The 26751-nt window shown below is 34.8% G+C and overlaps 1 protein-coding gene across 1 annotated transcript in view; it reads left to right on the forward strand.

Moving 5' to 3' along the window:
• TTN (titin) overlaps window positions 1-26751 on the forward strand; it is a 242473-nt gene that overhangs the window by 83834 nt on the left and 131888 nt on the right. Inside the window, 49 exon segments of the mRNA XM_075756546.1 lie at window positions 1046-1138; window positions 1258-1540; window positions 1808-1988; window positions 2343-2432; window positions 2513-2780; window positions 2878-3138; window positions 3732-3941; window positions 4050-4127; window positions 4242-4268; window positions 4872-4919; window positions 5529-5585; window positions 5681-5758; window positions 6051-6305; window positions 6960-7052; window positions 7615-7692; window positions 8362-8418; window positions 9035-9118; window positions 9360-9422; window positions 9677-9760; window positions 10116-10196; window positions 10750-10827; window positions 11016-11096; window positions 11497-11574; window positions 11788-11868; window positions 12063-12146; window positions 12457-12555; window positions 13716-13793; window positions 14666-14740; window positions 14903-14977; window positions 15232-15315; window positions 15563-15625; window positions 15944-16021; window positions 16267-16344; window positions 17302-17385; window positions 17769-17846; window positions 19947-20030; window positions 20225-20560; window positions 22227-22304; window positions 22510-22584; window positions 22792-22875; window positions 23083-23169; window positions 23691-23771; window positions 23970-24068; window positions 24288-24371; window positions 25262-25366; window positions 25562-25645; window positions 26003-26080; window positions 26285-26368; window positions 26596-26679. Of these exon segments, the coding sequence (XP_075612661.1) occupies window positions 1046-1138; window positions 1258-1540; window positions 1808-1988; window positions 2343-2432; window positions 2513-2780; window positions 2878-3138; window positions 3732-3941; window positions 4050-4127; window positions 4242-4268; window positions 4872-4919; window positions 5529-5585; window positions 5681-5758; window positions 6051-6305; window positions 6960-7052; window positions 7615-7692; window positions 8362-8418; window positions 9035-9118; window positions 9360-9422; window positions 9677-9760; window positions 10116-10196; window positions 10750-10827; window positions 11016-11096; window positions 11497-11574; window positions 11788-11868; window positions 12063-12146; window positions 12457-12555; window positions 13716-13793; window positions 14666-14740; window positions 14903-14977; window positions 15232-15315; window positions 15563-15625; window positions 15944-16021; window positions 16267-16344; window positions 17302-17385; window positions 17769-17846; window positions 19947-20030; window positions 20225-20560; window positions 22227-22304; window positions 22510-22584; window positions 22792-22875; window positions 23083-23169; window positions 23691-23771; window positions 23970-24068; window positions 24288-24371; window positions 25262-25366; window positions 25562-25645; window positions 26003-26080; window positions 26285-26368; window positions 26596-26679 (5106 nt within the window).

The following is a 26751-nucleotide window of genomic DNA, read 5'->3' on the forward strand; positions in this document are numbered from 1 at the left end:
GTACAGTAATATGGAGAAAATCAAGGCATGTGATGAAGATTTAAAACAAGATTCCATCCTGCTTTGTTTCCTGTGGAACAAAAATGCTAATAATCTAATAGCAAAAAATTAGTATCTTTTAGTTCTGTACAGTCTGGGAAGACAGTGTATTTAATAATAATTTATATATAAATAGTGACATAAACAGTGGGAGGCCAATGTAAAATCAATAGTATATTCTACTATTAAGAATTTAGTTTCTATTTTAAATTAAGATTAAGAATTAAGATTAAGATTAAGAATTTAGTTTCTAAATCTAAACACTGAATTTTTAAAAAAAAACACAAGCTAAATGAGTGAAATTACTTGGACATGCATATTTTATGGAAAGGATGGGAACAGTGGTGTTTGTTAAAGGAAAATACAAAAGGAATTTGATTGAGCTTGTGGCCTTAGGGGCTAATTGCTTCAGAACTGTTACAACTCTAAGACATTTTGACCTTTTAGCTGTAAGCAAATATTGTCTAAGCATGAGCCCTTCCATATAGGTCTTGCCTTACCATTGCATAAAAGACGTAAGAGTTCAGTAATATGTAGAAATAGTATCTTTTTCACTACATGGGTAGCTGCAAGGCTAAGAAATACACAAAAGAAAGAAAGAAAAAAAAGAATTTAGTAGCTCACTTCTTATAAAAAATACAAGTAACTCTGAGGTTGAAATTTCCAGAAATAGAAAGAAAAGACTAAAAACTGACCCATTTTAGAATATGAGGCTTCTTATTTGCATGTCCATCTATCAATTAGCATCCATGCAGAATATAAATGACCTGAATGAAGTTAATGAGCAGCACAATACTTCCCACAGTATTCAGTATCATCTGGAAAGCAAAGTACAAGTAAATTTAAACAATATGAAAGTATTTTGCATTTTTATTTCTTGCATAATATTTTGTTCCATCTCTGCATTTAATTCCTTTTTTACAATTCCTTTGGAAGCATCATCACACATGAACATAAGCTATTACATGAACACATCTTTTTTAATTGTTTGACTCTGTTCTTTTAGAAAAACCAGCAGCTGTACCAGCAGCTAAGAAAGCAGAAGTGGAAGGAAAACTTTATTTTGTGTCAGAGCCTCAGAGTATCAAAGTCATGGAAAGTAAGAATTCTTTTCAAAGTACATTGTCTTCTATTTGCCTATATCTTCTGTTTGAGATTATGTTCTACTGTCACAGAGAGCAGGAAAGACTTAGCTTCCTCATTTGCATCTTTCTGCAGAGACTGTTGCAACATTTATTGCAAAAGTTGGAGGAGACCCAATTCCAAATGTTAAATGGCTGAAGGGAAAATGGAGGCAACTCAACCAGGGAGGTCGCATTATAATTCAGCAGAGAGGAGATGAAGCCAAACTAGAAATAAAGGATGCAATAAAAACTGATTCTGGCATGTACAAATGTGTAGCTTTTAACCAACATGGTGAAATTGAGAGGAGTGTAAATCTACAAGTTGAAGAAAGAAAGAAAGAAGTTGTTGAAGGGGATCTCAGGGCAAAACTAAAAAGGTATATAGAAAGTTTTCATAGATTAATTTGCCATCAACACAGAAGAAACAGTTTTTTATTATATAACTCGGATCAAGATACAATTTTTTAATATTTGTTAAATATGAATAACTGTACTAAAAATAGAAGCACCTAACTTCACTAAACTAGAGGATTCCACTGCACAGGGCAGCTCTAAACTGACCCATTTTTTCAGTGAACAACTTTCTAGGAATGAAACATTGTATATTTAACATTATATTTAACTTGTGTCATTGATTTGAATAGCACTCCAACAAAAAGGAAAGAAGAGGAAGAGCAACCTATTGATATCTTGGAACTTCTCAAAAACGTAGATCCCAAAGAATATGAGAAATATGCTCGCATGTATGGAATTACAGATTTCCGTGGCCTCCTGCAAGCCTTTGAGTTACTAAAGCAAACCCAAGCAGAAGAAAGCCATAGATTGGTAAGATACAGCGTGACTGCAGCATTGGCTTTGTTAGGAGTAACACGGTTCCTTTGAACAGACTTGGTGTCCACGCTCTGATGTTACTGTGTGTGCAGGAATTTCTCATTCATCTTTAGATCTTTTACTGACGGTTCTCAATTTCTTGCATGCTCAACCAAAGAAGAAGGAATGGGCTTTCTGGCCAAGTATGTTCAGTCTTCACAACTTGGCTGCAATTTTTAATGTGGGAAGATACACTAGTTACAGTACAATTACAGAAAAATTATGTAGGAACTAATTCTATGTTGGATAAACATGACAGCTTGACATTTAGTATCCTTTAGTCTTTGAGTATATTCTGCCTTTTTACAGGAAATTGAGCTCACAGAAAAAGCTCAAAGAGAAGATCAGGAGTTTGATGAACTTGTAGCTTTTATTCAGCAACGACTCTCACAGACAGAGGTAACATTTTTAGACTGATTTGTGAAATATTCAAACCCATAACAGAGAACTTGAAACTAATTTAAACTAATATTTTTCAGCCAATTACTCTGATCAGAGACATTGAAAATCAGATGGTTTTAACAGATGAGGATGCTATCTTTGAATGTGAGATTAAAATTAACTATCCAGAAATTAAACTTTCATGGTACAAGGGAACCCAGAAACTGGACTCCAATGACAAATATGAAATTAGAATTGAAGGTGATCGCCACATACTGAGAATCAGGAACTGCCAACTTGAAGATCAGGGAAATTTCAGAATAGTCTGTGGACCACACATTGCCAGTGCCAGGCTAACTGTGATCGGTAAGTGTACTTTTGAAGTGTGTCTTAGAATTAATTTACACTTTAATTATTCTACTGTCTGACGACTGCTAAAATCTACGTTTTAACATGCTAATAGAACCTGCAGTTGAACGGCATCTTCATGACACTACTTTCAAGGAAGGAAACACATGCACGCTGTCTTGTCAGTTCTCCATCCCAAATGCCAAGTCTCAGTGGTATAGAAATGGGAGACCCATTAAGATAGGAGGGAGATATTCAACACAAGTCTCTGACAAAGTACACAAACTCATCATCAAGGATGTTAGAACAGAAGACCAGGGACAGTATACCTGCAAGCTTGACAATCTAGAAACAACGGCAGATCTGGCCATTGAAGGTTTGTAAACAGATATAGAATCTCTTTGTTACAGTAGTGATAAATATTTTTTGGATGTTCCATTAACAGAACAAATGAAAAAAAAAAGAAATTTCTTAAAGAGATATTCCCAAACTTGGAAACCGACTAAAGAAGAAATTTTGCTGTCCTTTCTCTTAGAAAAATATGTGGCAAACTTGTGTAAATTAGTATGTTTATCTAAATCATCATTACTAATGTCCCCTGTCCCTCAAACAATCTGAGGTTTTGCTTACTTTTATTTTCTTTTTCTCTCATACTCTTATATTTTCCTTGGATTTCCTCTTTTTCTTAATTATTCTTTATCTTTAATTTCCTTAATGGCTTCTCTTGTATAATTTATCTGCACAGCAATCTTGTTATAGTTGTACTCTTATGTCTTCTAATCTTCATCCTTACATAGAAAACTTCATAGAAGATGGAATCGCTTTGTCTTACTCTACTTTTTCAAGATCTGTTGTTATTATCTCTTATTATAATGTAACTGTTATTATGAAAACAATGAGAAGGAATCGGATAAGCTGAATGGCCTGGTGCTGCATAACAATTGATATATTTTTTGTTTCTAAAAACAGCAGAACCAATTCAGTTCACAAAGAGCATACAGAACATTGTAGTGAGTGAACACCAGTCTGCAACCTTTGAGTGTGAGGTGTCTTTTGATGATGCAGTTGTGACATGGTATAAAGGTCCCACTGAACTGAAAGAGAGTCCCAAGTACAGCTTCAGAAGTGAAGGTCGCTGTCATTATATGACTATTCACAACGTTACTGCAGAAGATGAAGGTAAAAATGCATGCAATGTTTGTGCTGATGCCATTCTTCGATCTGATTTTGTTGTCTGGTTTTTTAATGATAAAGACATATAAATATCAACATTCTTGGCTACTGCAGGTGTATATTCTGTAATTGCTCGTCTTGAACCAAGAGGAGAAGCAAGAAGCACTGCAGAGCTCTATCTGGTAACCAAAGGTTAGTGAATTTGCTAAACAAGCTTGTGATTATAACCATCTGCACATTTATAAGTTTGAAACATGATTCTGAAAAAATAAATAGTCCTAAATGAAATCTAATATTCTTTTGCAGAAATCAAACTGGAGTTGAAGCCACCAGGTAAAGAACAAGACTGGCACAAGATCATGTCTATACTCTGTCATAGATTTAGTGCATTGCTCTGCTTTATTTTTGCTTTCAAAAACTTTTGTCCTGGTTATAGTAAATCAAACCTACACCTAGAAAAAATATTCCTCATGCATGCATACATATGAGGAACTATTTATTCTCATAAATGGCAATGAATACCGTGATAACTCCAAAGTCAGTGATATTATTGTGTCTGGGTCCTATTTTATACAATATGGGAAACTACATTCTCTAAACCACAAATGTTTATTTTTGTTTGAATGACTGAGAAATAGAACAATGAAGAGTTACCAACGAATAGATTTGATGTCCTCTGCACAACTGAAAAAAATAACCAAGAACATTTCTGAATGTTCTTAAGAGTCTACTCCAAAATGATGCAAGAATTATTTAGAAATAAAATGAAACAGTGTAAAGTCTGACCAGACTGAAAGATTAATGCCATTATTTATCTATTGGTCAGCTAGTTTATTCTTGAGGAGCAAGGTACAGTCCTTGTATGCTGGAACCGAAAGCACCATGCACTACTATTCTTGAGGACAGCATATTCAATCTAATTTTATTATTTCCTAGATGTTCCTGATGCCAAGGTTGCAGTTCCACCTCAAAAACCAGCTGAAGGTAGGGTAACAAACTATACTTATTCCATAGTGCTGTCTTATATCTGCACTGAAGCAGCAGGTTAATGGGAACCTCAGAGAAAAATCTTAGACAGTGATAAGATCTAGTTAATTATCTCTATACAAACATGATATAAGCAAGGCTTGGCTTGTGTAGGTTTGTTTTGCTTTGTGGAAGGTGAAAACTATACACAGGTACTAGTAGGAACGAAGCCTTTTCTCTTAAGAAGAGTTTGTAATTTCCATCTTGTTTTTCTATTAGTTCAATTTTCTTGGGTTTTTTTCCAGGATAATTTGGTAAATGCTTGCAGTGGCATAGGAGGGGAAAGATTTGATATTTAGATTAATTACAAAAGATAGGAGAGTGTTGGCAGTAAAGAAAATAAAGCTAAGAAGGGTCAGGGTTCAAATAAAGGTAGGCTGGGGTTTCCCACTCAAAATATTTTCTTCCAGCTACGGTAAACTCTCAGAACGAGCACCATGTCTGCTTTTGTTCTGCAGCTGCAATAAAACCATCTCATCTACTTTTGAAATGCAGTAGGATTTTTCTTCATTTACAAGGAAACGTCATACTCACATTTTATTCTAAATATTTTATTTTTCCTACAAGCTGCCCCTATTCCTATTCTTCTGCCTCTTGTTCCACCACCAGAGGAGAAAAAGCCAGGTAAGAATACTTACAGTATTTGGACAGTGTGTACATGTTTCATTATGACTGGGACTGTTTTATTTACTTAAATTTTAAAATATGTTGTTTTTAAGCAGAAAAAAAGGTTCCAGTAAAGAAAGTTTCCAAAAAGGTGGTTAAAAAAGGTCCTGAAGAAATCCCACCACCTAAAGGTAATGTTTTTCCTTTTTTTAAGAAAACTTTTTTAAAAATAGTAAAATTACCTTGTGGAAACAAGGCAATTTGTTTTGAATTACCTTGAATCAATCAAATCTGTTTGATTTTTTTTTCCTCATATTAAAAACCTACATGTTTAAAATCCAAGCTGATTAGGACTGCTAAAAAAATAGTTACTTCTTTAAACTGTCTGTGACGGTGAAATCATTTCATTAACTGTGAACATCCAATACACCTTGCAAATTCCAGGCTATGATATGAATAATCTATTTTATTATTTTTTTTAAGTTCCTGAGGTGCTGCCAGAAAAGCCCAAAGAGATCAAAATAACATCCGTGGCAAGGAGAGAGGAGATTCATGAAGAAAAGAAGGAAATACATGAAAAGCCCAAAGAAACTTATGAAGAATGGGAAGAAGATTATGGAGAAGACCATGACTATTATGTCAAGGAAGAAGGTTATGATGAAGGGGAAGAGGAATGGGAAGAAGCTTATGAGCAAAGAGAAGTGACTTATGAAGAAAAACGAGTCATTCATGAAGAAGGTATTTTAATTATCATACCATTCTATTTCTTCTCTTTTGTCATATTTATTATTAAGGCCCAAAAATTTTAAGTCAGTCAGCATTTTTTATTTTGTTGTTGTTGTTACAATAACTTGAACCTTAATATGCTGCCAAGTTTTAACTGGCACTTGATAATAAGACAAGGATTCTAGTATGGCAAGGTATAGAGGTGGGTAGAAATTGATACACTATAATTTGGTTGGCAATGGATTTAGCAGATTGGGACATCTCTAAGACCTAATACAAGTTAGTGGTTTGCAAGGATGTGTGTAATTTTTAGTTGTCTTGGATATTTCTTCTATCATTTTCATGTATTCTAGATAAACTTGATTTAGGTTAAATATTTCACACATTAATTGCTTGATGTTTATAGCTGTGTTTTGCAATTCCTTACATGCTTTAACTGTCTTGGGTAGTAGTAACATGTGTGCCTCTAGGAACAGAATTCGGCTTTAATGAGAAACCATCAAACTTGGAAATAAGCAGAAAATTTTAATGCAACAATTGGATCTCCAAAACTCTGTGTCTGTTTTTCAACTTCATAAACTTATAATGGCGTAACTAATAACTTCTGTGTATCAAGCCCTTACACAATGCAGTTTTCATCATTAAGTGATGTTATTATTTTTAAAGCAGTTGAAGTTCCTAAGAAGCCTGTGCCTGAGCGAAAACCACCAGCAATTACAGCTGAAAAGAAGGAAAAGAAAGAAGTAACAGTCCGTAAAGGTATGACTTTCCTGCAAAACTAACAGGAACATGCAGATTAAGATCTGTCATGTATCTCCTTCACACTGAGCTATGGTGGTGATTCACATTTCCTTGAAAAGGAGAGAATTGTCTTTATGTTGGACAGTGACATGAGCAAGGCTCATGGCAACCCTTCCTTTTCTCCCACCTCATGTTTTCAAGCAGAGAGAGAATAGTAGCAATGGTGGTTGAAGCAAACCAAGAATTGCTGGCAAAATCAAACTGAGCTTCAGTTATCTTTCCTTCTCATTGTATGTTAGCCTTGGGCATGGGTGGTGCTTTTGAGGCAGTGAACACTGCACTTCTGAGAAGTGTCCTCCATTTAGATCACCACGTATCTCTCGGGCCTGATCACCTGTTTCACAAGTGCTTTTACCACCACTGTTCACCATCAGTGAACAATGCACTGAACAACACACAGGGTGCGCAAAGTTTATAACATCCTAAACAGGAAAACAGCAAAGTTCTATCTATCTGATTTGTGTCTGGAAAATAATTTGCAAGATGATTTAAACAATAAATATGTCTGAATCACTTCCAGTTGTCAAGAAACCTGTTGATGAAAAAGTGGAGGTAACCACTCAGAGGGTTGCAGAAGAAAAAGTCAAACGGGCTGAGGGTAACTACTGTTTAATTACCTTAATGGCATCTTTACATGAAAGTAGTGACTATTGTTACTTAGCTGATCTGCATATGCTTCATTTAGCATGGGCCTGATCAATTTTTCAGTCTTTGAAACATCTAATAAAAGCTTCTGCTGAATTGTATAAAAGGAAGATGAAAAGCTTTTTAGGGAAATTACTAAATGCAGATGCTAACTACCAATGCTTTAAGAAAGGCAGTGAGGGTGAAATGCTATGTTTCACTCTAAGCTGAAGATGTGAAATCCACATCTTGCTCAGATTTCCATCTTGACCTGTCTACCAGTATATTTTGGTTAATTGTTTGGTTATGAAATAAAGATGCATCCTTATTCTCTTGGTAACCACCTCTACTTATATAGAATTTACCATTCTGCAGTAGGAATCTGTTGGCTACAATTCATGTCAGGATATGACCCATGTACTAAATGCCCTGAGTTACCCAGCCCTTTAAGAAGTTAGCAATAAAAAGAAGGAAACACATTTCTTCTGTTGCTTTGCATGGTTCCAAGGAGCCTGACTTAGCTACTGAGTTAGATTATGTTTCTTGTTTGTTGGTTTTTTAACATCATTGCTAGATAGCTATATACTTGTTTTGATCTCTTTGCTAAATATATGACTGAGTAACAAAATTTTAATGCCAACAGTTACCAAGAAAGTTCTACCACCAATGATCATTGAGGAAAAAGTTATGAAAAAGGAAGGTACAGATAAGCATCTTTCAATTGCAGTTTGCATTTTTCCAGCACCCTGTGTGTTCTTGTGCTTCTTGTAAATATGTGGGCCTGTATGTATGTACCTGGATCTGTTCTATTAGTCATGCTGTGACTACTCTCAGTGTTTAAATAGTATGTGTACCATGCTTCTATCTTTCATAAAGTCTGTTTTTAGTGTGTTTGTGGCTAGCCTTTTGATTCTTGTTTAAACAGCCGATAGGATATTGCAGTGTGATTTAGCTTTTTCTCCATCTATTCTGTCTGTTAGCCAATGCTTATGTAATAATGGCTCAGTGCCCCAAAATTTCTTAGAAGAACCGCCTTTAGAATTCTTCTGATATACTATTTCCAAAAGCCTGTGCATGCACTTATTTTAGATTTTCACGTTAAAGGTGTCTGTGTCTTTAGTCTTTAACAGATACTAAATATTATACGTGTATGCTTGGTTTGTGTTTTGTATTTTAGAATATGAATACTGGCTGTCTAAATATGTCTAAGACTTAAATGTGCAATACAGATACAGATTTGATAAAAACTCACATGCTGACTACCACTAATGTGGCTCTAGAATATAAAATACTAAAGCAAAATCCTATCTTTAAAGTACCGACAGTAGAAACATGGACTGTTTCAGAAGAAAAGATGTCGGTTTCTGTCCACAGAGAAGAAGAGTATTCATATGTCACAGGTATGTACAAAACCAAAAATCTCTGCACCCAAATCAAAACAATCTTTCAATCCTACTAGATTTCTTTTAATCTATTTTTATGTGTGGCAAATTACATATTTAGACACATTGTATATTTGTCTTCCAATATGCATTGCTTCTTTTTGTTCATTGTGTTATGTAGCCTCAGATTTCTTTAGATTAAAGACATCAACATTTCAACAATTTTATCTTAACATTGTTTAAATGCTTTTCTTTGAAGAGCCAACAGAGCATGAGAAAACAGTTGAAGAAAGATTCTTTGAAGCTGTTTACCCAATTGAAGGTAGATTGATTAGAATGAGAGGCTGATCAATATTTAAGATTTTTAAACTGAATCTGTATTTAATCAAAGCTCATTGTGAGATGTGCACATGCTGTTGGTTTTCTGGATGAAATTTTTTTACATATTAGCATATGTGTTTCAGTGACCTTTGTGTACTGGACACAGATAATAGCTTCTTAAAAGTTTTTCAGATTTACTGCAGACATTGATATTTCTTATCTCCAAATTTGATATTTTTAAAATTCATTTTGTAGCACATAAGGAAGTTGAAGAGGAGGAGGAGGAGGAAGAAGAAGAAGAAGAAATTTCTACAGAACTGGACATCCCTCATGTTGAAGGTGAATAAAACCTTTGTACTATCACGCACTCCATTTTTCTGAACATTCACATTATCTGCCTGTACCACTCTTTACCAAGGATAGCAGAGCAGAACTGAGATCTTTTCATCTCTCTATGCCTCTACTCTCAAAAGTTCAAGCCCTACTGCATTTCTAAATCTAATTCTTCTTCCTCACTGCTTTAAATAATTCTTTGAATCACTTTTTTTTGAGATGAGCATATTGTATCTGTTTGATAAAACAGCATATTTTTTAACATATTGTGTTTGCTTATCTAGAATGTTGAAAGTAGCCTACTGTGATTTACCAAATATTTTTACTGTCTGCTAAGTGTTCACCACCTATCTCTTTAAAGTTCCTGAAATACCAGAGAGGCATGTTCCAGAAGAAAGAAAGCCTGTTCCTGTCCCTAAAAAAGAAGCTCCACCAGCTAAAGGTATTTCTACTGATCTAGTAAAAAAAAAACAAAAAAAACCCCACCAAACAAACAAACAAAACAAAACAAAAAAACCCCAAAAACTCCAAAGAAATTGTCTTTCGTAATATTATCTTTCACGTTTTCTTGAATATATTTATGAATGTACTGTCTATGGGGCTTTGGTTTTGCATTATCTCCATACTTTCACTTTTTCATTTGTGCTATAACATAGCTTACAGCTTGCGTTTGTCTCTACTTTGGCCCTTCTCTTTTCTAACAATCTTCTTGTTTGTATTTACATTGTGTGGCTTTTGCAGACAGCAGTAGGGTGTTTTTACTTCGATAGAGTGCTATGGAAGGTGATAGTGCAGAAATGTTAGCATTGGAATTTTATACTGTATCATAATGTCTTTCTCATATAGTCCAATGTATGTCCAAAAGGTTGTGCATTGTATTGTGTTGCAGTGCTCAGCTCTTTGTGCAGACACTATGTTCTATAAAGCAATCTTGGATTACTGAAATCTGGATAAGTGGTCCAAAAACTAAAGCTCTCTTATAATGTTTTCCAAAGTGCCTGAAGTCCCTAAGAAACCTGTTCCAGAAAAGAAAGTTGCTGTTGCTAAAAAAGAGGTGGCTCCCCCAGCAAAAGGTACAGCATCTTTTGAATGTGGGCTTTAACCAGTCCTGTACTATTGTGCTCTTTTCCTAACTACTATTCACTTCTCAATATAAGCATATGATATAGTCTTTGTGTGTTATGTTGTATGTCTGTTCTCATCTAAGACAAACTCAAAACCCTTAGAAAGATTACTCAAACAAATTTTAATACTTTTAAAGTTCCTGAAGTGCCTAAAAAACCTGTGCCTGAAGAAAAAGCACATGTTCCTGTTCCCAAAGAACAACCTCCACATGCCAAAGGTATACTTAGTGATGGAGTGTACATGTATCTGTTGAATATCTTTTTTTGTTTGTTTGTTAGCCTGTACATAAATATGTTTGTGTTAGAAATCAGTTTTTTATGTATAATTCTCTGTGCATATATAACAGTTTTTGTAGGCCGGGTAACCTACTTGAGTGGCTCTTTCTTCAATTAAGAAATCGGTCTTAAAGCACTTGATAGGCTTCCAAAGACTGGTTTGATTTTTAATTTTTTTTTCAATATATGTTGCTCTCGTCTCATACCTTTCTATGTTAAGTGTATTAATGTGTTATGTGGTATATCTTGATAGTCTTATAAATGCATTAATGAAATGCTGTAATATTCCAGTAAATCTTTGAAATACAGAATTCAGTTATCTTATATTTTGCCTTTTTTAAGTGCCAGAGGTGCCTAAGAGAGCTCCCCCAGAGAAAAAAATTGCTGTTCCAAAAAGAGAGGAAGCTCCACCACCTAAAGGTAGACTTAAATAACATTCTATTCTTGTTATCTTAAGCATCTGGTTTATGTCCAATTTTGGTTTGATTGTTAAGTGAGTCTGGTTTTAGTTGTACTTCAGTTATGTTAGCTATGCATCTTTTGTGTCAGTTTTGTGGATAACTGCTATGAATGCAATCTTAAACCACCTGTAATTTTAGTTACTTAATATTACTGTAATTCATATCTCTGAAGTGCCAGAAGTACCTAAGAAACCAGTTCCAGAAGAAAGAAAACCACATGTTCCTAAAGTAGAAGAAGCTCCACCTGCAAAAGGTACAATATTGTTCAATGTAATATCATTTATTATAGTCTTTAGAACATTACATTTGTCTCAGCTTGCTCAGCTCTTGTGTTTTGTAAGCAAAGTAGGTCCATGTGTAATCTTTTTGAATGATACATTTCTGTTGCATGATGCTTTTGCCAGTTTTGTACTTTATAGGTCCTAAAACTAAATATGTTTTTTTAAGTGCCTGCAGTTCCTAAGAAACCTGTCCCTAAAGAAAAAGTATCTCCTGCTGTTCCTAAAAAAGTTGAGGCTCCTCCAGCTAAAGGTATGCTTTCCAGTAAAATGAAAGAACAGCTATTTCTCAGCTTCTGTTTATGTGTTTTATATTGAGTCATTGATTTGTGCTTCCCTTGTGAATTCTGCTGTTCTAATTTAGTGACAATGAATCATTAAAGTATGTTGTATGTGTTGTGCAATACTTATAAAAATATTATTTCTAAATATTGAATCTTTGTTATGTGTTATGTGCTCAGTACCCTTAAGCAATTCTATGGAAACTTATATTTAGCATTTTGTGACAAAGCTGTCACAATGGAAGTAGAAAAGCATACATTTAATGTTACTATCTTTCAAAGTGCCTGAAGTGCAGAAGAAAGCCACTTTTGAAGAAAGAGTACTTATTACAGAAGAAAGAGTATCTGTTGCCATTCCAGAGGAAATCCCACCACCTGAAGGTACACTATAAACAGACAATAGCAAGAAACTTGTGCTTTGTCTACAAGTCTGTTGTTCTAAGACCAAGGTCAAAATACACAAAAATTTTGTGTTGGTTATCTTGTATAAGTTTTGTGTTGAACATTTTACAGACTTGCAGGCAGTTCAGAGCCTCCTGAGTGCCATTTACCATTTCAGTCTTGAATGCCAGGATCCCACCCCATTAACATGAATGGAAAATCATACCACTGAAAACAATGGTCTTTGGATCAGGCTCTCGTGAAATCATAGTAAGAAGTATAGGTGTATAGTATTGAGATTAGACTCCATTAATTAGGACTGTAACCATCCATTTGTGATACTCCCTACAAAGCTCTCTGTAGCCCTGCAGATAACAATACTATTTCTGTCTGCAGTGTTAGCATCTCACCAACTCTTTTATTTCACATTCTCATACTCAGGGAAGGTTGAGATCAGTAGTTTTAAGTTAGCATAATTCCACAAAATATCTGCTTCAAGGCAGCTGAAATCAGCATTTTGACCATTTTTATATTCCATTAATAACTAGCCAGTCAAGACAATTTACATTATTCTATTAAAAAAGCATAAATGAGTTTTTAAAAGCAGATATGGAAGTTATCTATCAAAAATATGAACATGCAAATACATATTCATATGGATACGTGCAGTGTTAATTTCTGTTTGTCTCCTGCATATTAACCTTTTACCCCAGAACAAGTTGATGTTTTCCCTGATACAGTCACATGTGGATATGCCAGACTGTCCTTTTAATTCTCAACCAACCCTTCTCATCTTGTTCCTGTCCTTCTTACTTTCATGTAGCTGGATCAAGGAGAAACCTCTAACTCTTTGACTGTTGTTTCCCCCCCTCCCCTCAGCTGTTGTGATGGGAAGGTTTGGGGAGCTGAAGCATTCTGAGGGACTGACAGTTGACCAATAAAGGATATTTGAGAGATACAACAGTACACAATTGGGTACATGGAGCATGGAAAAAACACATCATTTAGAGCAAATTATACATATGTGTGTGCACAGCACTTTCGGTATTGTATGCATATGTCATTGTCATATAGAACTTGTAAGAATTGATCTTCATCTTCTTCCCCCCCCCCCCCCCCCCCCCCCCCAAAAATACTAAACCTAGTAATTTTCTTTAAAGAACCAACAGTTGAAGAATGGGCTGAAGAAGAGGCAGAGGAAGTGTATACTTCCATTCACAGAGAAGAGATTTCTGAAGGTACAACCACAATTCAGGAATAGTAGGAAGAAGCAAAAAGTAATTTTTGTTTTGTACCAAAAATAGTGTGGATTCCTATCTACTCTTTTCTTTATGAATTTTCTACTATATAAATGTATTTCATATCTTATAAACTTTAATGCTAAAAGTGTCTACAATTTCTATTACTTGGTTTTGAAAAGTGCAGTAGTTAATTCGGTTTTGGTATGGTAAAAATAATGAGGTATCTCTTGGATGTTGAGAATTATCATTCCTTTTGTTTTTTACAAAAATTCTCTGTTGGAAGTTCCTCTTCCACCAGGTTGCCTGTATGAAGTAAAGCTCCTTCAGAATATCATGGTGCACTCTGGCTCCTCAGACCATTTCATCCTAAAATGACTAAATTGTTTCCACCTGTAAGTTTATTGGTGGTAACATAATGCCATGAAGCATCATAGCATACACTGATTGACTCAATTACAAGTGACACCTAGAAAATATTTTAAAGGGATGGCTTTAGTCAAGGAATTTTCTCAGTATTTGAGAGAGAGGCTTTCTCAAAGTGAACAAATTCCAGAATTAGTGAACTAGTGGACGGAGGAGTGGAAAATGCTGATCTAGTACGTCAAATGCTGAGCTTTTTCAAATTCTATGGAAATACAAGATGAGAGCTCAATATCAGTTACATTTAAGTTGCCTGGAGTTTTTCTGTTGGCTTCAGAGGGAGTAGGGTGGTTTGAATGTAGATTTTTGTAATACCAGAGGTGTCTGTTAGTAAAGCACACTGTTTATTCTTGTCTTACAAATATTTTGTTGCTTACTAGGACCATAAATATAGTAATAGATGTCAAATACTTAAACTCTAGTATTTTTTTATTTTACTCTCTTTTAAGTGACTGAAGAAGAGTCTTACTACATAGAGGAGAGGGTAACTGTTCCTAAAAGAGAGGAAGCCCCACCCACTAAAGGTATCTGTTCTTTTCATTACAAAATATTGGTTGTTTCATGATGTGCATTATGTTGTCACTATATGTTTATCTCCATTTGTAGTTTTTTTTATTAAGGTAATGTGTGCATATTACAGTGATACTACTCCTCTTTGTAAAATCATGTATTGTAATCTTTTAAAGTGCCTGAGAAGCATAGGAGAGTTGTCCCTGAACCAAAAGTTCCAGCTGCCCCTAAGGAAGCTCCAGGAGTTAAAGGTATAAACCAGTTCCTCATCTGGGTGATGTGTCTTCAAGGGCATTAAGTTTGTCTTACTGTCTTGTTTGTACATGTTGACGTGGGTAGTGTCTGCTTCCAGTGATGAATGTTTGTGTCATATTCCATCTTGTACTATGAAAAGTGTTGCTCATGTTAACTCAGTAAAACACATTGTGATGTAGTAGACAATTACAAATATTACACCTTAATATTCTTTCTCATCTTCCTTCTTGTTTTATTCATTTTTCTAAAGTTCCTGAAGTTCATAAGAAAGCAGTTCCTAAAGAGAAAGTACCTGTCCCTGTGCCTAAAAAAATGGAGGCCCCACCAACAAGAGGTATACCAGTGGTTTGTTCCTGTTGCAAAAAATGCTTTTTTTCCTGCATTCCGTCTTTAACATATATGCATATTGATAAAAAAATATATTTCCTATATCAAATTTCTTCTTGAACATGTACTTGTGTCTGTTTGTCTACAATGTGGCCTGTGTTGTCTTGATGAAATTTATGTGTTATTTTGTCTTTTATCTTGTGCCTGTTGGTGAAATCAATCAAATTTTCTAAAGTTGCACAATCTTTTTTAAGAACCTGCAGAAGAATGGGTGCCCACTTTTGAGACAGAAGTTGAAGAAGCTCCATCAACCAAAGGTAACAAACTGAGAATAGAATTACTATGGAAATTTTTTTGTTTGGCCTTGTAGTATTTGTGTTTAGCCATTTTACTTAAATAAACTTTTGTTTGTTAGTATATGTAACCTTTGTCTGGATGTCCCCTTTCTTTTGACTATTTACCCATTTTTGTGCTATGGCTGTAAAGTACACTCTTCTGCAGTGTCTCACTTTTGTTGCTGTTGTAGTTTACTTAGCTTTTTCTTTTTTAAAAAAATCAGATTAAGTAGAAAAAACTTATGCATGTCTGCATTTCAAATATTGCAATTAAATATTCTTACTCTTATCATTTTTAAGTGACTGAAGTGCACAGGAAAACTATCACAGAAGAAAAAGTTGCAGTTGCTAAAAAAGAGGAGGCTCCACCAAAAAGAGGTATATAATTTTTGAGAGCTACACAAGAGAAGTCTTGTTTCAGAAAACAGATTTATACTTATAATGTCTAATTGTCTAACACAAGCTGTAATGTTCATTGTTTGCTGTCTTTTTTATTTGACTTGAAGAAATGTCAAGTCTCTGCATTTGTGTTTTGTCATCTGATTTTGTTCATAAACCTTGATTACTTCAAAATCTTTTAAAATAAACTTTTTTTTTTAAAAAAAAAAAAAAATAAATGCCAGTAGTGCCCAAGAAGCCTGTACCAGAAGAGAAAGTACCTGTTCCAGTTTCACGGAAAGTGGCAGCTCCACCAGCTAAAGGTATACAAGTTCTTTTGAAAGTAGAGAAGGCTTCTAAATATCAGATATCTGTGTGCATCATACTCACCATCTACCTGGTTAATCAAATCCTAGTCTCTCCTGACTTGATTATAAATGAAAAGGAGCTTTGTCTTCTCCCCTGCAAAAGAATGCAGAAGGTGACAGAGAACAGTCACATACCTGCATTCTCTGCATTTTCTAGCCACTATTTAATTTCATTGATCACCATGGCCGCTTAAGAGCTTTGGAAAGCTGAGTAAAGACATTTAGTCAGTGAAGAAGTTAAATAAATATGAACGCATTTAGGAAAAAACTATTGATGTTTTATAACATTGTCAATATTCAGTGAAGGGTTTCAAACTTACAAATATGTCTTCTGTTTCTGTGATTTTCTTGTGTTTGAAAAGTGATTTTGTTATGTATCATGTATGTGTGGTGTTCTGTTGTTTAATTAAATTTCTGAAGAGCCTAGAGGCAAATTATTCAAATCTTACTTTCACCTCAATCATTCCATCTTACTTCATGATGTGTGAATATGCTGTTTGCTTTTTGATGTGTTTTGGTCTATATATTATCCTAATATTATATGTATTATTGTAGTAGAGATTATTTTAATAGTTAACTGAATTTCTGCTGTTACTGAAATTGCAGTGTTTCAAAGCGTCTAATTTATCTGGGGAATTTATTCCTGGAACCACTCAAAGTAGTAGTCTTCAAAATACATCATGCATATCTAGCTACTATGCATTAAAGCTTCAGCTGGTCATTTTCTCTGTTAGTTTAAGCATCTTCAAGTTTGTATGTCTGGTGTGATTGCTGTGTTTATTACAAGCACCTTTGCTATGTAAATGTATACTATTTCCCCATAATTGTTTGTCCATAACTCTTTCACATGGACTTCAGAAAGTGTGTGATTTCTTTTAGAATTTAGTATTCTTACAATTTCTACCTTTAAAGTGCCAGAAGCACCAAAGGAAATTGCCAGAGAAGAAAGAGTATCCACTGCTGTTCCAAAAAGAGAAGTGTCTCCACCACGAGAAGGTACTCCTTCCCATGGATTAATCTATGAACAGACTGTCCTCATCCAGTACGACCAGAGCTTCAAGCCTACTGGTCTGGCACCTTTCTTGAAATTTTAATGTTAGAATCATAGAATCATTAAGGTTGGAAAAGAATCTTAAGATCATCAAGTCCAACCGTTAACCTAACACTACCAAGTCCACAACTATGTTCCACTGTAGTCCCAAGGCAACCTTAACAGAGTCTTTGAGAAACACTAGGGACATATTTTTTCCAATTACTCTGGATGTGGGAGGTGTCAGGAAATAATAACTAGTTTTCTAAGAGACACCAAATGGGATATTTATTATTTTACATGATATTGCACCACAGAAAAATATTAAAATTAGACTCTCTCTTTGAAGTACCAACAGAAGAACACTGGGCTATGTCAGAGGAAGTATCCATTTCTCTTCACACAGAAAAGGAGATTTCATACACAGGTATGAACGGACTAAAAAGATTCTATATCCAAACTGACATCTTTTCATCCACCTAAAAAAAAAAAAAAAAAAAGACAATAGAACACAATTTTATGTCCTGTGCAGATCACCCGTTTATCCAGAAAGTGAAGCTTGTAGAATACCACAGGACAGTATTCCATCCTCACAAAATGCTTAAATCTTTCCTCCTGGCTTACTGCGGTTGTCATAATGGAAGTCCAACCATTTCACTAGGTCCTCCTTTGCAAATCTTGCCACCTTTCTGCCCTTTGAGGGGAAACAGGGCAGTCTTCTCCTTCATTTATATTAACATGCTTTCCTCTTCTGAAAAGAAAGCCTGTCCTTTCCTGTTCTGTGACAGCAATTCCTCACTTAAATGAGAAGGCCAAAGAAAAAACCTTTACCTCTGCTGTTGCCTGCCTGGCTGAGGCATTTAGCACAATCCCATATATTGGACCTGCCAGATCAAGGGCTTTGAACAAAGTCCACAGCTCTTAAAGAAAATTCATTGCTTTCTCACTTTTGGAGGCAATCTATTGATTTGTAAAAAATGAGCCACGAGATGCCTCATGCTTACTACTTTCAGATCTGCTGCTGTTGATAAACAGCATTATCATATTCATATCATGAAAGATTAATATGATCACATCAGTGTGAAGTTAAATAATCTGTTGGAGAATGATGGGTGGAACAGGCAGATCATGAGTACTAAAAGGAGGATGGAAGAGGCTCTTTGACTGGCTTTCTGTAAGGCAAGGGTAATGTGCCGGCTGGTCTGGGAAAAAAAGGATCAAAGCAGAAGGACATTGAATACAACAGTTCTCCCATGGAATACCAAATAGATGTGTTGTAGCTAGGACGAAAGAATCCAAAGGAACTTGAGCTTCCTGGCAAGGCCACTCATGTTCAATGCAGGGTTTTTTTATCAAATCAACCAAAGTTACCAATTCCAATCAGTTTTAATTTAAAATTTCAAATGCAGATGTATCTGGCACTTACAAGTAAATATCAAGCAGGGCTCTGCCAGAATATATTTAAAGAGCTAGTAAGTCTTCATATTCACCCCCCAAATAACATCCACTTAGCAAGCATCAAGACTTGTGCCAGCCACTCATCTACGCTCACTGTGGCTTGTCATGAAAAGCATGTAGAAATTCTGAAATATGTCATTGACAGAATGGATTCCATCTCTTAAGAAGATCAAAGAAAGATCTCCAATCTGTTAAGAAAATGCCAGTTATTCCCTAACTTGGCAAGTCTAGTAGTCTCCCAGACATTAAAATGCTCCCAGATGTTAAAAAGGGTCATTTTCTGTGCAGTTTCCAGTTATATTGGTCAAAAATTTCCCAAGACACCTGCCTCAGAAGTCAAGACCCCTGCACTGCTGTTCTGAAAAAGGGAAAATGCTGCTTATACATAGCATGCATTCTTTCCTGAATAAATCTTAAAAACTGAACATATTTACACCTTAATCTTTTGGAAATTTTCCTGCTTTTATAGGGAATGGCTCCTTGCCATGCCTGAACAAACAAGCTACTTTGTAAAGCAATCAACAGAAGAGGAAAAACACCTTCCTCACTGAGCAATTAATTCTTTTGCCTTTAATTAGACCACAGCTCTTATCCATTGTCAGTCATTCACAAATGTTTTCTCTGTGTGCTCCCTCATCTTCATCTAGAGTTTCCTATGCAAATCTTTTGTGACCAGTGATTGAGGACTCTTGATCTATTACTGAGGTAGTGCAAAGTGTCACTGCTGTGGAGACGGGCTGCCACAGAGGACAGTGGGATTTAGCGATTTTGTAATTGGTTGAATTTTGATTTTGAGTTCTGCCCATTAGCAAGCTTAACTTCACTGCTGGCAGCAGTGGATGAAGTAGGAATCATATTAGTTGCTTATATTAGGATCTTGAAATGTTACTTAATTGAATAGCAGCCTAATGGCTTCCATAATTACATGTCCAGTGTCAATAAGCACACGTCTTTTACCTATCAGCGATGTATGTGTAAGATATCTTTTTGTGTTTCTTGCTAAGAATGTTTTTGCTTTTAAACAACACTTTTAAAAATTCTTAAATGTAAATGTACTGTATCTTTTAAGTGCCTGATGTACCAGAGAGGGCTATCATTGAAGAAAGAGTACCAATTTATCCTCCTAAAAAAATGGCAAGACCACCAGCCAAAGGTATACTGGATAGAGTATTGAAATATAAGTGGTTTTTGTGTCTTGTATGTTCCATGTACAGTGAATACTGATTTGTTTTCTATGGAATGTTCTTCCTTTGATTTAAATCTTATTTGACAATGCCTCGTGATCCTTATTATTAGTAAGATCTATGTGCTAAATTTTAAGATTATTTTAATTGATGTCTTTTTAAGTGCCTGAAGTACGCAAGACAGTTGTCCAAAAAGAAAAAGTGTATGTTGAAGTTCCTCAGTATGAAGAGGAAGAAGAGATTCCAAAATATGAAGAGGAAGAAGCCACCAGATATGAGAAGGAAGTAATCCATTACAAGGAGGAAGTCCACCATTATGAAGAAGTTAGTCACTATGAGGAGGAAGTTCCTCAGTATGAAGAAGTTCCTCAATATGAAGAGGAGGAAGTCACCCGTTATGAAGAAAAAGCTGTTTATTATGAAGAGGAAGTTCCTGAATATGAGGAGGAAGAGCCAGAAGTTCCCCAATATGAAGAGGAAACTCCTCCACCAGTTCGAGGTATACTTTAATTTTAGGATTTGTGTGAGAAAAAGTAGTATATTTGCATTCTGTTAATGTACCAAAGTCTTGTTTTAGTATGTTCCAGTGTCATTTTTTTGAGATTTTTATTATGTATTAGTACATAGTGTAGAAAACGTGTGATGGCTGTATGTCTACTCTTTTCTACTACCTCTATAAATTTCAATGTTTCATGTCATGCATCTTCATTTCTCTTTCATATGAAGTCTGGATAATCCATTAGAAAAATTTAACTGAGCTCATCTGGGGTCCAATTTTGCTATCAGACTATGCTTGAAATACTTAGAAACGTGTATGAGAATTCTGCTATCACAGACCAAAAAAAAGGTTTATCTAGAAAATGGATAGGGTACTTGAAAATAAGTGATTCTGGAACACAAGTCACATTGACTTGCTCTCAGAAATCTTTGAAAACCCTATAGTTGTTGTTTGTTTATTTCTTGAAGGAAATAATATATTTCTAGGGAAAGTAAAGACATAAAAGTTCTATTAAATTGTCATATATAAATACTCTTAGTTTTAGGTGTTTTCCTTAGGGATAATTGTTATGGTACAGCTGTAAATTTTCAACATTGTTAGTACAGGATGAACATACTGTTCACTACTTAGAGAGGACAACTAGGTCACACCAAGATCTTGGTAATACACTCTTTCTACATCTTAAATCAGACTAACTATATCTGATTTTTCAAAATTACATTACCAGCTAACAGTACTTAAAAATGTATCTTTTCCAGTCCCAATTCAAATCATTCCAGAATGTCTCTTCCCCAAAAAGAAGTTCAGAAATTCTTTTGACTAATTAATGAACGCCAAAAGTATATTTAACATTGTTTGCACTAGAATTTTGACATATTGATTAGCACGTTTTCCCTAGTAAAGTCAAGTCCAGGCTGTACACTGCAAAAGCCAGGTTAATCCTGAACAGGAAGATTAGAGTTAGCTAAAATTTCCTTTGATTCTATCACAGTAATTACAAATTGTGGTATAAACTGCTGGGTACTTCTCATGTGTCCATAGTTCTGTGTTTGAAGTAGATCAGTTGATAAACTTGCTGTGCTTGCTTTTTACATATAGAAAGCACTTGGAAATTTCTGAGGAAGAAAATGTAAACAGCAACATATATTCAATGCATATACAAAATTGGCTTATTCAACATGATCAGATGGAATCTAGTACATGTCTGAGAAGCTTTAGGATCATAGCTCTAGGGGGAAATAAGAAGAAGTAGTAAACCCACTAAATAGCTAATACAGCAATTAAATAGTTGTTTATTACAATGCTTGTAATAAACATCCAAAAATTGGAGGAAAAAAAAATTGTATTTTTGCAAGTTTCCCCACCATGACCCTTCTTAATCTTCTTTAACAGCTGGTTCTAAAAAGTCAAACTCTGTCTTAACTCAATCTTTGATCAGCAAATAAGCCCTTTAAGTTAAAAACATTTTTATTGATGGCCTCAATGGCTAAGCAGGGAGAATGGACATAGTAACAGTTAATGTAGTCTGTTTGCTGTTTTATTTTGTCTTAATGATCAAATGATGTTAAATCATAGCTGTACGTTTTTGGCATGTATTTGTGATGTTTGCTTGCACTTTATGTTGTTTTAGTAGTAAATACCTAAAACATTAATGGTATCTTTCAAGTGCCTGAGGTTCCCAAGAAGCCTGTTCCAGAGGAAAAAGTACCTATTCTGAAGAAAAAAGAAGCTCCTGCAGCAAAAGGTATATATCATCTCTTTATGTTAGTAGACATCCTCTGAATATGTAATTCACGGTATTTTTCAGATGTCTTACTTGATCATTAGTTTTTTCTGTTCTTTTTGGAGGGAGCTCTTCATATGAAAGGTTTGTGCTGCTGTCTTTTTTTGTTTCATTTCTATTTTGAATATCTTATGGGTTATTTTTAACCAAAATAATGTTTTTGAAGTGCCTGAGGTGCCAAAGAAACCTGTACCTGAAAAGAAAGTCCAAGTGCCAAAGAAGGAAGCTCCTCCAGCTAAAGGTATATGAACTTGTAATTAGCTGTGATCAGAAAGGTCTTCTAGTCTTCATTTATCTTCTTACTTGTGTTATACACTCTGATAGTAAAAGGATTGTTGTTCCTAAGAATTGTGGTTCTTTGTATTTGTCTTCAATTGTTTAGTGTCACTGGCTTGTAAGTGGTTTAGATTCTTATGCCAAGCTTAATTTACAATAATATCTTATTAAGTTCCAGAAGTGCCAAAGAAACCTGTGCCAGAAGAGAAGGTGCCTGTTCCTGTACCAAAAAAGAAGGAAGTTCCACCAGCCAAAGGTATATCAGCTCTTGACTGAATGTGTTATAAAAAAAATAAATTAAAAATCAGTCTTTGTTCACTTTTCCTCTTTAATGTAATGTAGTGAAGAGAGTTTTCTATTCTTGAAAGTTCTTCTTTGTTATTCCACTTTATTGATTCATATCATTGTTCTTTACCTTATGGTTCAAAAATGAAATTCTTAAACTACAATAATATCTTTAAAGTGCCTGAAGTACCAAAGAAACCTGTGCCAGAAGAGAAGGTACTTGTCCCACTGCCTAAAAAAGTGGAAGAACCTCCACCAGCCAAAGGTACACCAGTTTCTGGTTCAACTGCATAATTCTAGTTTTGTGTCTTCAGCTTTAGAAGACTGCAAGTAACAATCCCATTCCTTGTCCTAGTGTGTTTGATACACTGACCTATATTTTATCAGGACACTGTATTGTGGCCATTTCTGTTAGTCATGGGTACTATGCTTAGTCTACACTTTGAAAATTTCTGTTTATGTCTTGTATTGTGTCTGTCTTTTGGATCTTATATATCTGAATTACTTAAATTACTTGCTGTTTCAAAAACAGATGCTCCAAAAGATAAACAATGTACCTCAACCTTCCCCCTTAGCCTTACTACACCAATTTGTAATGCTGTAGTCTGTATATTTGTAAGTTTACTTCTGTGCATAAATCTGTTGATAAAATCAATGTTATCTTTCATACACAATTAAATTTTACCATATTTGTGTAGTTATCTTAGCATCAGTTATACAGTTGCCATTTTACTGTGTTTTATGTTACACTGAAAATTAATTTCTTAAACAAAAATGTCTTTAAAGTGCCTGAAGTGCCCAAGAAAGTTCCAGAAAAGAAAGTCCCTGTCCCTGTACATAAAAAGCCAGAACCTCCACCAGCCAAAGGTATCTCTTCTTATAACTGAACATGTGGATGATGCCTCTTACTGCTTCTGTACGTTTGTTATTAGAATTTAACTGATGTATGGTAGCAGTTTGTGACAAAGGTACTTGCTAATTCATACTCTTTAGCTTCTGTGTAAGTTGTCTCTCAGTTTCTGATGTTGTGTCTAAGTTTTCTACAATTAAATACTATCTTTGAAGTGCCAGAAATACCAAGACCTCTCCCTGAAGAGGTACCTATTTTTGTTCCTGAAGAAGAAGAAGAGGAAGAAGAAGCTGTTCCAAAGATACCAGCAAAAGGTACACCATTTCTTCTTGAAAATTATCAGAGAGCTTTGTTCAGTTCATTTAAAGATCTTCATCTCTACTGATTGTTTTAAGTTGGATGTAAACCTTAATTATGCATCTGAGGGGAGTCGTCTTCATCTTATTGGCCTTTGCGACTTTGTTTTTTTGGTTTAATAGTTTTGATGCTCTAAAAGTAATTCAAAATTTCTTATGAAAACAATATCTTCAAAGTGCCAGAGGTGCCCAAGAAAGCTGTTCCAGAAGAAAAAGTACCTGTTGCAGTTCCTAAAGTAAAGAAAATTCCACCAGCTAAAGGTATAGCACATTGTGGTGTATGCAGACAATTCTTTTCCTGTACATTTTCATATTTCAGCAGAACCTCATTTTAAAAATCAATTTAAAAGTAAATTCAGATCGTTGGTTCTAGCACGCTGCTGCTCCCCTGCAGCGAGCAGTGCTAGGTCTCAGGCAGGGCTTGATTGTCTATTTTATTATTGACTTCAGTGGGCTGAGAATCAGGCCTTGAAAGATCTGCTTGTTTTCCATTTTAAGTGATTGCTGTGAATGAAATAATTCATTGTGATATCATTATTCAGAACTAATGTTTAATTTAAATTTTGTTTAAAGAAAATACCTGGAATAATATTTTATGGGCCTTTACCTGGAAATTCTTCAATTCAGGGAGATCATTCTGACATGTACCTTGAGATTGTGCTAAAATCTCAAGCCTTTTAGCTAAACTTATATAAAAAATAAAATCAAATTACAGCTGACCATACGAATAACCAGAAAATACACCCTAAATGTGGAATTCAAAGTGGAGGCAGACTATTGCAGAGATCACCCTTTGGTGCTGAGCAAATTCTACCTCAGCCGCTAAGTTTTTTAGAAAAAAATTGAAAAGCAGACACCAAAAATTTTTTTGTGTAAAATATTAGATGCAAATAATCTTCTACAACCTCTCATTTGTAGTAAGTCTTGCTAATATTTTCTGTTGTCAATGCTGTGTAATTAAGAATCAAGCTCCTCATGTAATTTTTATAACCCAGTTGCACTTTGCCATTTTTCATGGAGTGAAAAATAACTAAGAGAATTTCCCTTATTTTTATTACTATTGTTACTTTAAATGTGGTGTTGTGCTTTATGTTATTAATTTTTCTTTGCGTTGTTGTGAAAGTAAAGTTCTTAAAATAATATCTTTAAAGTGCCTGAGGTAGCAAAGAAAGTTGTGCCTGAAGAAAAGATTCCCATTTTTGTCCCTGAGGAAGAAGCTGAGGAAACTATTCCAGAGGAAACTATACCAGCAAAAGGTACACAATCTTTTCTTGCAAGTTACTCATGAGATCTTTTGGGTTCATTAAAATTCACCTTTATTTCTTGTTCTAAGTGGTATGTAAATCTTAATGAACTTTTGGGGAAGTTTGTGATCTTGTTTCATGTTTTTTCATGTTTTTAATACTCTGAAAGTAATTTTAAAATGTGTTTGCAAAATAATATCTTTAAAGAGCCAGAGGTTCCTAAGAAACCTGTCCCAAAAGAAAAAATACCTGTACCCACTCCTGAGAAACTGGAGCTTCCTCCAGCAAAAGGTACATAAATTAATACCTAGGAAAACAATGTATTGTTATTCTCATTCAGTGTGTCTATTTATTTTATTTTGTTTCTTATTTATGTTAGTTTTGTGTCCCTGCTGTCTTTCTGTATTGGTGTCTCAGAGTGCCTGTCAAATTCCTAGCAAAAAATAATCTCTGAAATTAATTGTCTTGTTCAAGAAGTCTGCCAATGGATATAAAGTGTCTTTTGTCTTTATTTCTGTTTCATCTTTAAAACATTTTAAATATATTCTACAGAACAGTTCTTATCATTACATGTGTTTTTATGTTTTCTGTTGTCTTTCTGATACTACTGGCAGATGATATTCTTAAAATAAAATAATGTCTTTAAAGTGCCTGAGCTGCCTAAGAAGCCTGTTCCTGAAGAGAAAGAGCCAGTTCCTAAAAAGGTGCCAGGTCCACCAGCCAAAGGTATTGCAGTTTGTAAATGCTTTTGTCATTAATAGATAACATTCTTATACAAGTTGACATTTTAGTATGTCTGTCTTGTATTATATTTGTCACTATACTATTTGTTTGTTTGTAAGTTTCTGTTCTGCTGTTTGTAAGCTTCTGGGTTTGTGTCTATTTAAAAATTGTGCAAAAGAACACTGAAGTTAGGTCCTATCTTTAAAGTACCCAAGGTGCCTAAGAAGGTTACTCCTGAAGAGAAGGTACCTGTTGCCCCCCCTGAAAAAGTGGAGGTTCCAGCTGCAAAAGGTATATGTACTCCTGATTATAATTAATATTTATTCTAAAAATACTCTTGGCCACCTTCTTTCTAACTTTTGTCTTTGTTGTATGAGATTTCTGCCTGAATTTATGTTAAAACTTCATTATCAATCTTCGCATTGTAGAACCATAAAGGTCTCTTCTTGTGCTTTTTTACTTATACTGCTTTAAGGTGTGTGTTTTTAAATTCCTAAAAGAAATCCATATCTTTAAAGTCCCTGAGGTGCGTAAAAGAGCTGCTGCAGAAGAGAAAGTTCCAGCTGTTGTACCCAAACCCAAAGCACCAACACCAGCTAAAGGTACAGATATATTTCTTCTTATTCCTCCCAACGATTTGTTTTTCCTCCTCATTCCTCAAATCTTTTATAATA

Source organism: Balearica regulorum, chromosome 6, assembly GCF_011004875.1.
Source record: "Balearica regulorum gibbericeps isolate bBalReg1 chromosome 6, bBalReg1.pri, whole genome shotgun sequence".
Taxonomy (NCBI): Eukaryota; Metazoa; Chordata; class Aves; order Gruiformes; family Gruidae; genus Balearica; species Balearica regulorum.